This window comes from Choloepus didactylus, chromosome 4, assembly GCF_015220235.1.
Source record: "Choloepus didactylus isolate mChoDid1 chromosome 4, mChoDid1.pri, whole genome shotgun sequence".
NCBI classification, from domain to species: domain Eukaryota; kingdom Metazoa; phylum Chordata; class Mammalia; order Pilosa; family Megalonychidae; genus Choloepus; species Choloepus didactylus.
Genome location: NC_051310.1, coordinates 128,287,711 through 128,300,744, shown reverse-complemented (window position 1 = coordinate 128,300,744; position 13,034 = coordinate 128,287,711). Strand labels below are relative to the sequence as shown.

Below are 13,034 nucleotides of genomic sequence, written 5' to 3'. Positions count from 1 at the left end.
CATTACATATCAGCTTGGAAAGCAGAGAATACATCCTCAGAGGGAAAGAGCGAGACCCCCACCCCACGCCCCGCCTGGCTGCATTTCTCACAAGCTATCAACCAGCCTGCACTCCTCAGGCCCTCGGCTCGTGGCTGACCTGCCGGCCTCTGCAATGTGCACAGTTAATACGAGAAGACCCAGCTGGGGCTCAGTTCGCCTTTGAAGCCACCAGGAGGAGGAAAAAGCTCAGTGGTGTCCACTGGGTTCAAACAGACATGTTTTCCTAAATTAGCACTAACATGGTAGACAGGAAAGAAAAGTTGGCCACAAAGTACTTGAGGGCCTCGGGGCCTGTAGAGTCAGGGACAGAGTGGTTAAATGCACTGCTTGAATTTGGCTTAGAAAAACTCTCCATGCAGCCGCTTCTAATGAGTAAGGCTTTCCAACTTCCTCAAACAACTGCATATCCAGGGTGGCTGCTTCACCGTTCAGATCCCAAAAGTCTATGCTTCTGAGCTGTATTTTGCATACGTTAAAAAATTTTAAATAAATTTCAAAAAAATTGACTGGCCACGTAACTAATTGTGGGGAACACATTTTTAAGAGTGCTGGGACTCTGGAGGCAGAGTGATCAGGGACCCCCGGGAGCAGACTTTGCTTTGTGAGGAAGTGGTCTGGTTGGTGCAGAGCTTGCGTTAAGAACCAGGAACACTGGATGTTCATAAATAAATACTCCCTTGTGAAGGAAGTCAAGGATTGTTGTATAATTCTTCCAGAATGGTAGTGTGAGCCACTATTACAAAAGGGCAGAGGTATAGCAAATACAGAGTCTTCCTGACCCAGGGAGACGTTTGGTGGGGAGTGAGGACCAGGGGAAAGTGTGCTGGACCGCTGCATCTAAGTGTGGCCACTGTGCTTTCAAAATAATTCCATTTCCTTGGCTAATTAAACTGAGAACCTAATCTAACCTTGTAGTGTATGTGCGTTGTTCCCACCCATCCACAGCCCACCAGTTCTTTGAAGCGGGACTTCTCTGAAGGGTCATGTGAGATAATTAAATGCACAAGAACCGTGTACTACAAAGATATACCCTGAAGTAAACTTCACATGTGCTTTTTATGATGTCTGATCTTTTTTCTCCTTTCTTTCTTTTCCCCATGGGATCAGAACCCTGAAATTATAAAGGACACCAACTAGAAAATATACCTTGACATATCATCATTCATTTCATATGCATCTTTTCAAGAACTCATCTGAAAAACCTGAAACACTAAAACCCATCACATTTAAGGTACTGCCTGCAGCCTCTTACTAAGTCACAGCACTTGAGGTCATCCTCAGGCTATTTCCATGATCCCCACACCGCAGGCTGGGCCGTTAGAGCAACACCCAACCTGGAAATGGGACAGAGGGTAGGAATTTCCTCAAGGAAGGGAAACATGGGGATGAGAACCTAGGTCCAGGCAAGCAGTTATAGTGATTTTTCCTCTTTTTTTCCTCCTATTTTCTTAAGCTCTCTGTAACATGATTTGTTTAATATTTTTTTCTTTTTATAAAAGTAACATTTGTTTCATTAAAAAAAATAGGAAATCTATGAAGAAGAAAATAAAGAGTACCTAGAAAACCCATCATCTAGAGTTAACCTATGCTACCATTGTAATAAATTTATTACAGTTTAATAAAAAAGGACAACCTCAAAAAAGATAGAATTTTCATCATAGCAAACAATTACACTGTCTTGGTTATAACAATTGCAAAGAGAAGGTAAATTAATAAGAGGTTAATGAATTTACAGTAAACCCCAAATCAGAAATGACAGCCACTAACAATACATTTCTCTTTAAAGCATTACAGTTAAAACTCCTGTATTTGGTCACTAAATCAAATTAAGGATTGTTGAGCACACACACACTCATACATCCTTCATCAGCCCCCCGGCCTGCCTGCTCCCTTTCAGGACACTGCTCGCGGCCTGGGGTCGGCAGCTTGTTCAAGGGCTGCTCCGTACCTCATCAGCAAAGTGCTGGATGATAAAGGACGTGTTTGACATTCTGGGCTTTTCAAACAAAGAGTTCTTGTTGACAAAATTATTATACAGCTTTTGAAGCCAGTTTTCATCAGTTCCATGTGGTAACTGGAAAAGAAAAGCAAACCAAATAGCAAGTAAGTAACTCCAGATGAGAGAATAATAGAGGTGAGGAAAATACGCTAGCTTTAGGAAACCAAGATGATTTGGCACCTCAGAGTGAACTGCGGAAGATCAAAACCTCTTTTTTTGAGCAAATCCTGGCATACATCTTTCCTTGATCTTAACAATCTTCAGGGTGATATTTAAATGGCTACATAAATTTCCTTTTAGAAGAACAAAATGTTTTAAAGTAAAAGGAAACAGCCATAAAATGACTAAAGAATGAAGAATTTTATTTCTGCAAAATTGGCGGTATTTTCTTAATTTTTCCCAAAGAAGATTAAAGGTTCAGGAAAAAATAGCATGGATTCATTATGTGAACATGACTTTTATTCTCTGCTGAATGAGAAAAGACTGGCATCTAACTGTAGATCCTCTCCCCACCCCCCACCTTGAGATTCTGCTTCAGGAAAATAGCTTTCCTTTTGTTTTACTGCCTGATTTTCTGCCTCCGTGAACTAAGATCTTACCTCCTTGAACTAAGCTAGTTGCAAAACCTGTTCTTGATAGTGGTGGGTTTGAAACCATCTGTTATATTCATCCTGAGCTCAGTGAATGGAATGTGGCACTTTGCCCAGGTGCCGCCTGTACCACGTCTTCGGGGTACTGGTCAGCTAGGGAATGTCTGTGTGGAGCGGGCACAAACATTTCCACACTCGTCCCTGGCCGCTGCACCTCCTGCCACAGACACTCGGAATGCTCGGCACTGCAGCCGGCCCTTCCGCCACGGCCAAGGCTCAGGCGCAGCTGGCACCAGAAAAGGGAAATCGGGTGGAAAGAACTGTGGATTTGAGAACTCTGGGGGGAAAACACCAGCAAGTCTTCAACATTATAATCTTCCTGTGTGTGTACAAATTGGGAAAGAAACAAAATCCATGTCTGAGCGCCAAAATATAACCTTTAAACTAAAAATTTAGTATCTAGTGGGGATTATTTTTACCCAGGGCCTCACGAGGGACCCTGCTGGGCCAGCCCACTGCAAAGTTGCTCCTCCCAGAGGGAAATAATAAGAAAACTCCTAGAGACCACTCCTCACAAATCTTATGATGGATTTTCAGCTACACCCCCTCATGACTCACCAGAGTCAGGAAGTAAAAGAAAACAATTCTGGTTAGTCATTAACAGCCGAAGTGAGTCACTTGCAGTTTGGAAGCCCGCTGCACCTAGAGACGGCCCAAGGGCGCCGCCTTGCTGGACGTTATCTAAGAGTCTATGCATGTCAACCAAGGGCGGATTCGGTTGGGGATTCACTGTGGGTGGGAGTTCACCCAGCCCCTCGGCCTTCTTGCTATGCATTATTCTCCCAGCATTCATATCCAACCAGTTGGGAAACATATCGGGATTTTACAGGTCCGTTTCAAAAGTCCACTTTGCTATACAATCATCTGTTACCACTAAGAAGTTGAAAAAAATATTTTTAAAAGTTACCAAGCATTCTTCATCCAGTAACTCCAAAATGCCCATTTTTGCTTCAATTAGGTCGATAACTGGTTGATTGTCATAAAAATCTATCAGAGTCCAAGGGATATTTTCCTTCATATATTCTTCTTGTTCAAGTTTAAAGACATGCTGGGAATCCAAAAGTGAAAAAGGAAAGCAAAAGAGAAGATTGAAGTGTGCTTCCAAAGAGCAGAGTAAAAGCATTTGGAAAAAGCAGATAAATCATTGATTTGCAATGTGTATGTCTAAACAGGAAGATCCTGAAGTCAAGACCCCTCCACCCCCTTATCGGTGAACAATGCAGCCAGTTCCTACCTGGGGGTCTAGCAGTCACCTCCCCACCCTGCGCAGGGAAGGCTTGGGCCAGCCTGTCGCCTACAAGAGGGCTTGGTCCTCAGCGTGGTCCAGGAGCCCCTCCCTGCTCATGGCTTCCTGGGTTGCAGCCACTGCTGCTATCCAAGAGCAGAGGCAGCCTCTCAGGCCTGGAAGTAGCCTGGCCGGGTGGGAGCCGTGGGCCCAAGGATGCTGGTCACAGAGCCAGGGTGAGAAGCCAGCAACGTGGACATCTTTGTTAACTTCTTGTTTGGGCTCAGGGGGATTAGGGAGGCCTCCCAGAGGACAAGGCTCAGGCTCATCCTGGAGGATGAACGAAAGTTTGCCTGGCAGGCAGGGAGGAGGAAGGAGAGGGAGGAGGACAGCCTTGTGATGGGAGAATTCCAGCATGAATGACATGGAAGTTCAGTGAGTGAGCTCAGTAAGTGGGTGATAAATGAAAAACGCTGGTACAGGCTAGAGAGTTCAGTAGTGATGGGAGGCAATAAAGCTGCAAAGGATGACAGATTAGATCATGTAAGACCTTCCTATCCTCCTGGAAAATTCAGGCACTGTAGCCTTTTCCTAGAGGCAAGAAAGATCTCCTGAGGGGGCTTTTAGCGGAGAGTCATGATGAGACCTGAGTTTGGAAAGATAACCCTGAGGTTGTATGGAGGATGGCTTTGAAGAGAGCAAGCCTGGGAGCAGAGACCAGTCAGAAAAACCAGTATTTTATGGCGGCTGGGTTGTGGTGAGAGGCTGAACAGGGGTCTCTGGATGGGGAAACTGAGGAAGAGGGAGAATTTAGGACAAATGTTAGGCTCAAGAGACAAGGTCAATGGTGTCAGTTTAACCAAGGAAAGGAGCACAGAGGGTAAGGAGACCAAAAGGGGAAGGTGGCAGTTTCACTTTTTGACTTGCTACTGTTGAGCTCCCGGGGCCAGCCAGGTGCAGGGTCCAGGAGCAGCCAGAGTTCTGGGACTGCAGACCGGGAGCAGGTCCTCACAAAGACTCTATGTGCTGACACTGTAAGCACTATCCCTCCCAGGAGGACCTGCATGTTGATAGATGTTTCAAGGAAAAGGAGAAGGGAAGGAGAAGGAGGAGAAGAAAAAGAGGAAGAAGAGGAGGAGAGAAGTAGAAAAAGGAAGAGGAAGAGGAAAGAAAAAAGGGGAAACAGGCTGGTGACCTCTGATATACTATTTGAAGTGGCGTGTCTTGCAGAGATATCATTTTGAGGTCAGGGTGAACGTGTGTGTGCTGGAGAACGTGGCACTGGAGTTCCTGGGAGAGGGCAGGGTATGCAGACATAGTTTGACTTTGGGAGAGTTAATGCTGAACACAGCGCTTGGAATAAACCTTAGTTGTTGTTACCAAATCCTAAATGTCTAGGGAATTCTTGAGAATGCTGAGGAGATGGAAATCTTCAATGGGATGAATTTTACTGCTTATACAGGTATTGCTTCCTTGGGGAATGGAAAAGGAAAGAAAGTAAATATTTACTAAGCATGATTCAATGTCAGGTGTTCTTCTCACAACAGTATTAGGTAGATATTATTGACTCATTTTGAAAATGAGGAAGCTGAGGTTCAGAGAGTCCAAGCTTCTAGAGGGAGTAGCTCATACAGCTGCAATTCAAACCAGTCCAGTTTGTGCTGAAGCCCACACTCTCCACGATGTCATGATATCTTTTCCTATAGGGGTTGTGTGGGAGAATTAAAAGCCTCAAAACTGTACACTAACAAAAGCATAATCTTTCCCTTGGGTGACTGTTAGGATTTTAAAATGTGATTTCTATTATGAATTGATATCAAAATTCTTTCCATGGAAATGTAGTGGAAAGTTTAGGATGGAAACCTAAGGGAAAATGTGAGTTAATAGAAGAATTTTAGCTTTCCACATGGTTTTTCAGGAATGTAGCCAAACAGTAAAAGTAAGGACAAAGCTAGTTTCATAGTAGAGGCATTATAGAATTTCATCTAATCAACTTTTCCTTTCATTGCTCTCTTGCAAGGAGCAAGGGATTGTGCTAATTTCAGTTAGGGATTCAAAAGTAAATGTGAAAAAAAAAAAAGTAAATGTGATAACATACCTATTCAAAGAGCTTATTTAGAAGGTTAAAAATGCATTTGATACACACAGCATTATCAAAACTCCAAAACAGCCATGAATAACAATTAGTTAACATTTTCTAAGTGTCTTATTCATCTTCACATCTCAGCACCCACGTCAGAATCTGGCATACAAAATGGGCACTCAGCAATGCTTTCTGAAAAAACAAATTTTCCCAATTAACAAAAAACACCTAGCTTCATCTCTTCACTGTCTCCATGGCAGGAGTTTGATCTTACTGGTAATCGTGAAGGTATCATAGATGTCTTGTCCTAAATTAAGAATGGACAAACTCCTTCCTGTACTCCACCAGCTGTCTGCTCCTTATTACTCCAGGTACTGAGCAGGCCTTTGGGTTTAGAGAGGCAAAGAACACGAGCTCTGGCCTCCCGAGTTTATCTGGAGAACATGCAGGTAAACTGCTAAATGCCATGTGACAGGGGCTGTGATAGAGGCAATCCCGTGGAAGGTTTTCTAGCCCAGAAGGGGCAGGGAGGCACCAGGGAAGGCTCCGTGGGGCTGTGGAATTCCAAAGGACGAGGTGGAGTTAGCCAGGTGAAGATGAAGGGATGGGGAAAGGATGGGAGCCAGTGGGCTAAAACAGAGAGCAGCAGGTGGAAAGACAAAGTCTCACAAGAACGTGGGGCCTTCAGGTAACTATTAAACAGTTTGGTCTGGATGCGCAAAGGATCTGTATCCAAGAGTGGTGGGTGATGAACTAAAGCCGAAAAGTTGGGATGTGGCTGGCAAGAGGCACAATGGGAGATGGGAAGGTGCGATTTCAAGACATGCCCACAAGGGGGTGCAGTGTCTCAGTGTGTGGCTCCTTTGATAACATGGAGATTTGAAGAACAAAGAAGCCTAACTTGGCCTTTCTTCCCATGTAAGACTGAGAACAAGTTTCAAGGTGAAAAAGTTACATACCAGGTTAAACTGCTGTTGCAATTTTTCATTGGCATAATTGATGCAGAACTGTTCAAAGCTATTCACATCGAAGGTTTCAAAACTGAAATACAGTTTAAACAAGTTAAAACATAACTTGAAGGACATATGCATTTGCTTATAGCTACGTATTTCTGACACACTTCATAACTTAAAAGTTTGTTTTCTGCAAGTTTTAAGTACACCCAAAGCTTCTGGTGGTCAGTTTGTAAATTACCTTTTTCCAGGGGGGCAAGAAGGAATCTGGAATGTAAAAAACCCCCACCACGAACCAGGCATTATAATAGGCCTGTCACAATGTGGTATTTCATTTAATCCATACAACAACACTGATATCGGTATTATTATCACTTTATAGATGAGGAAATCAAGACTCTAAGAGATTAAGGAACTTGCCCGAGAACAAACAGCTAGTGTCAGAACTCAGGTATCAGCCTGCTGTGCTTTAAATGAAAAAGAAACATGATTTCCTATTCTCCAACTCGTGCCCATGGAGGGGAGAAGCAGCCCAGTTTTGCTTCTCCAAGGAGTGTTCACATAGTTCTTGGAGGACAAGAACTTGGTACAAAAGGTTGTACATATCAGGTACAACACAGATGTGGCCCTGCCTGCACACTTAGACTTCAAATTAGCTGTCTCCCTACTTGCCCAGGAGTTGCAAACTCAAGAGCCTGAAGGAGCCCGGCAGGTGACAGAAATGGAACCAGGCTGGAAATAATACAAGGCAAGTGGTGTGGGGCCTGCGACAAGCTCATGGTCCAAAAGGGCAGGCGCTACCGAGCTCCAGTCAGCTGTGGCCAAGGATTAATTCAAGCCAGGATGTCAGAGCACCTGATTCTCAAGAAAAGCCAGAAAGCTTATGTTTATATGAATTATCCACTCCGTAAAACATGACGTGGGCCAAACAAAACACGGGCACAAAAGCACAACCGCCTCCTGCTGGAAGAAAGCTTGTTCAGTGTGTCCAGGTGTGGGGCGCTGAGCTAAGTGAGCCTTTATGGACACCACCTCTCTTAACCATAATGCACCCTGTGCAGGGGACGACTGTGGCCCCACTGTTATAGATGAGGATCAGAGGAAGGGTAATCATCGTGGAGACCACTAGCCAGCCAGTGGGGCAAGGATGCAACTTGAGCCCCAGGACCCTTGTTCTTAATGGCTCTAGTCTGGAGAAGTTCCTGCTAGCTCCAGCCGGCGTTCCCCTGGGAGCCTCAGCTCACTTGGCTGAGCCACCTTGGCTCAGTGTAGCACCCTGAGCAGGGGAAGGGGCTGGTCTGTCCTCTAGATAGCTCCAGGGTGACTGAGAGCTGGAGCAGAACACAGACAGCTCCGACAATGTACCCCTGGCGGTGATCCAGAGGTTGGAAGGCTGGTTTGGACATCGAGGACTGGGCCTGGGGAGGGTCAAAAGGGTCTCAGACCCCAGCCAGGGCCAAGGGCAGGGGCCAGAAGGTCAAACATCGGTGACTATTTTCCTGCCCCTTTCCTACCCCCACTACCCAAGAAAGGGCACTTGGAGCTGAAGTTCAAAACCCAAATAAAGACCTAAATCTGTGATATAAAATGCCAGGAGCACATTATCTATGACAAACTTCCCATTTGAACAACACTTAGGGTTTTCAAGATGCTTTCACCATTTCTCTCACTTGAGAGGGAGGAAAGATATTGTTAGCTCCATCTCACAGGTGCAGAAAACTGAGGTCTGCAGAGGTTCTGTGACTTTCCCAGGGTCACACAACTGCAAGACTGTAGTGCCAGGGCTCAGACCCAGGTTCCAACTCCCAGACCCAAGTCTTCCCAACTCTGGGTCCAGAGGAAAATAAACACACGACTGTCTGGGGAACCATAGGCCTTTCATGTTGCTCCAAGCTTAAACCTTTTTTTTTTTTTTTTTTTTTTTTTTTTAATCATCATTTTATTGAGATATATTCACATACCACGCAGTCATACAAAACAAATTGTAGTTTCGATTGTTTACAGTACCATTACATAGTTGTACATTCATCACCTAAATCAATCCCTGACACCTTCATTAGCACACACACAAAAATAACAAGAATAATAATTAGAGTGAAAAAGAGCAATTGAAGTAAAAAAGAACACTGGGTACCTTTGTCTGTTTGTTTCCTTCCCCTACTTTTCTACACATCCATCCATAAACTAGACAAAGTGGTGTTTGGTCCTTATGGCTTTCCCAATCCCATTGTCACCCCTCATAAGCTACATTTTTATACAACTGTCTTCGAGATTCATGGGTTCTGGGTTGTAGTTTGATAGTTTCAGGTATCCACCACCAGCTACCCCAATTCTTTAGAACCTAAAAAGGGTTGTCTAAAGTGTGCATAAGAGTGCCCACCAGAGTGACCTCTCGGCTCCTTTTGGAATCTCTCTGCCACTGAAGCTTATTTCATTTCCTTTCACATCCCCCTTTTGGTCAAGAAGATGTTCTCCGTCCCACGGTGCCAGGTCTACATTCCTCCCTGGGAGTCATATTCCGCGTTGCCAGGGAGATTCACTTCCCTGGGTGTCTGATCCCACGTAGGGGGGAGGGCAGTGATTTCACCTTTCAAGTTGGCTTCCAAGCTTTTAAACCTTAAAGCTCACAATGTCAGCTGAAATCTCTTCCAGCAATGGTAACTTTTCCCTTAAGGTTTCCTCATTTCCATGTCAAACTTAGCTGAGTTCTCCTGGAAGTTAAAGGGTGTGCCTGGGTGTGGGTTCAGTGGCAGAGGGCTAATGCAGGCGTGGAGCACGCGAGTGGCATGAGTGGATGCGCCCAGGAGGCGGCCCCGACACTTGAGGAGGAGGTAGAGTTTTTGAAGGGGCAGCATTAATTCATGGAGTGGCAGCAAGCCCATCACTATTCTAATTTCTGAAGAGGAATCTAATTTAAAAATTAAAAAATTTAAAATATACGCTAAGAAGAACTTGTGAATTTACAAATATTCTTGTCTCAGGTTTGCCCTCTTCGCCAAAAATTCAAATCCCTTATGATCGTGGCCTCCCGGCCCACGGATCCCACTCCACGCTCCTCCCTCACTGCTCTGGCGAGTGCGCAGTGCCCCTCTTCTCCCCCCAAGCCCAGGTGGCCTCCAGGCCACCCACATGCTTATTCCTGATCTCTAATTATCTGCCTGTCTCCCCCCTGAGATTTCCACTCCCAGGAGGGCAGGTGCCCCGTGTCTAGTTCTGTTCACCAACCACACCTGGCATAGTGCACAGCGCACTAATATTTGTGGGATGAATGAAATAATATAGTCTTTACAGGGCTATTATTTTTAAGGTACTTTGGAAACACAGAAAAGAATAGAGAATAATATGACAATCCTGTGGTTCTAGCACAGGGAGTGACCATTGTTAACAAGGACTATTACCCTTTAAAACTTTACCTACTTTTTTTAACTGTCTGTCTAAGTCCTTCTTTGGAACACGATGAGACAAATAATTTACTAGACTATCCCAGGAATGTATTAGTATTTTATAACTGTTGATACATACAATTAATTGGGAGTCATGTATTAACTTAGAATCTAAATTAAATAAAAGATCTCCCATGAGGCATTGCCTCCCATTAAACAGCTTCTGGGGAAAACTGGTTCTCTTTGCCCCGGAAGTTGCTCAATAGCAGTGCCATGGCCCCTCCTATAACCCCCCATACACACACAGCAGCACATGATGCCTTCCAAGGGACAGCCTCCCCCTCCCACTGAGAAAGAGGATTGGCCCTGGGAGGGTGTTGGGCCTTTGAGGCCAATGATAACAAACAAAACTCTTAGCGGAGATGATCCCCTGGAGCAGCCCTCCAGGCTGGCTCTGGCACTCAGCCCAAACTCCAGTCATCGTCAGCAGGTGTGAACCAGACCCAGGATCTAGAGGAGCAGAACCAGCAAAGAGGGAGGAAGAAAAAGCTCCAACATGGGAGCTTAGTCCCAGCTACGCAGCCCTTATTACCCGGCCGGTGGACAGAACAGCTGGGTTTGAGGCCCCCTCTGGCTGTGCTCTGACTTTCAGTCTCCCTCTATGAAATGGTAAAGGAAGGCCGGTGCTCACACCTCACGGGCCTTTGTGGGGAAACACAGCAGAGCCTCACACATCCAGGGTTCTCGCACTGGCAGAGCAACCTTGACGAGTTACTGAATTGTCCTAAGCCTTAGTTTTTTTATCTCTAAAATGGAGATAATGATAAAGTTGTTTAAGAAAGTGGCATTAAAGCATGATAAATGGCATCCAGTGAGCTCTCGATGTTGGCCATTACTAATTTAGCATGTATTTAATACACTCTAAATAAAAAGCACTATAGCACAAGAGTCTGTGACTTAACACCCATTCATGCAAAAACAGAGACCATCATCTTTCTTTTCATGCAAAGCAGAAGAGAGGAATAGAATGAAATGGTCTAAAACTAATCAGGCATTTGATACTTAAATGAGGAAAAACAGGCTCACCGAAGAGGATCTTACCCATAAATGTCCAAAACACCAATAAAAGTGTGCTGCTTGCCTGAAAACTGCAATGCTTGGTTAATTTTCTCCACAATGAAGTTGAACAGGTGGGCATAGATCTTTTTGGCCAGTGCGTCCCTGGCATTGGCAGCCTGGGACCTCGTCATGGGTTTCACCACCGTCTCGGAGGTCGTGACAATTTTGCGATTGCACAGCCACTGAGCGACTTGGCTGGCCTCCAGGCCCAGGAGCTCACAGAACACGTTCAGGTGACGGTCGTCCTCCTGCAAAAGCAAGCAGGGCCCGTCAGGGCCGCCCAACCGCCCCAGCTGGCCGGGGCCCCTTGGTCCTTACTGGGGCCCAGGCCAGGATGCAGGTGAGAGGGCCTCACGAGACAGTCCGGCCTGGGAGTGAAGACGGGGAGGCCGCAGCCACCTTCGTCCTGTCCCAGCCCTTGCCAGGGTACTGCTGCGGTGAGGGCCAGGCCATCCTGGGCCGCATCCCACCCACATTTTTCATGCCGGCCAAAGAACATCAGTAGTGATGAGTCCACCTAAGCCACTCCCTGCTGCTCCCATGTGTGCAGGTGCAGCCTCAAGCCCCATCTCTTCCCTGTGCATCACGCCCGGACCATGTGTGAGAATGCACACCCTCCCCATCCCACTTGTGTGGTCAGGGGTGGGCTGGGTGGTCTGGCCCAGGAAGTACTTAGGTGTCGTTGTCAGACGGGCCCTGGGGTTCCCTGACCTGAGCTGGCACGTGAGGGCCGTGGTAGAGCCTTCTCCTGGACACAGTGGCTCCTGCCTCACCCCCCAGCCTGGGCACGAGGGTGGTCCCCGCCGGCCAGCAGACGAGGAGAGGGAGGAGGTACCCGTCCGGCCCCCCAGCCCCCAGCATGGACAAGGGCCTCTTGGCACTTTTTAGAGGACAGTCATCCTCATGTGATTGGTCCATCTCTCAGGGCAGGGGGCCTTCAAGGGCAGACCAAGACACCGTCTTAACTAACTGGGCAAACCACAGACTGCATTTTAAAAGTGTGAGCGTATGGTGGAGGAAGCAATCTAAAAAGTCCTGTCCCCACTCCCCCACCGTCCACCACACCCCTTCTGAGCAACACCACAATAATACAAAGTTGTTTCTGGTGCACTTGCCCTCCTCACTGGGGAAGGGATTGGCAGAGCCACTGATTTCCTTCCTTCTAAGACAAACTAAACATTCTGAGCCCCCAAGACTCAGCCATCAGCACTGCTACAGAGGGAAATCTCAAGGGGCAGTTTTCTTTTTTTTAACAAGATGGCTTCATACAAACTTAATTTGCCCAAGATTTCAAAATGAAGGGTATGTGTGTTCCAAAGCTAGGACCAATAATTATAGGACTGGTTTCTTACAAATATTTTTACAAGAGTTTCCAAAGGATTTTTAGTCTATCGATTTTAATTCCTCCTCCAAAATACTACCTTTGTAACAAACTTCATGGGGTAGAGTTCACTGTGATGGAATGTGTTGGGTGGGAATCACATTTTCAGTCCATGAGAATTAGAGAAGGAAAGGGGCAAAGGGCTGGCATCTCTGAGGTAAATCGGCAAGGAAACAGAAGGGGAGCAATGCCCCTTTCA

General features: G+C 46.0%; 1 protein-coding gene across 7 annotated transcripts in view; it reads right to left on the bottom strand.

The window, feature by feature from the left end:
* MYO5C (myosin VC) overlaps window positions 1–13,034 on the bottom strand; it is a 115,657-nt gene that overhangs the window by 70,734 nt on the left and 31,889 nt on the right. For all 7 annotated transcript variants that reach the window (XM_037833953.1, XM_037833950.1, XM_037833948.1 and 4 more), the window contains 4 exons: window positions 11,437–11,702; window positions 6,959–7,040; window positions 3,599–3,739; window positions 1,991–2,116 (listed from right to left, as the gene is read on the bottom strand). In XM_037833953.1, coding sequence (XP_037689881.1) covers window positions 1,991–2,116; window positions 3,599–3,739; window positions 6,959–7,040; window positions 11,437–11,702 — 615 coding nt within the window. The remainder of the gene's footprint in view (window positions 1–1,990; window positions 2,117–3,598; window positions 3,740–6,958; window positions 7,041–11,436; window positions 11,703–13,034) is intronic.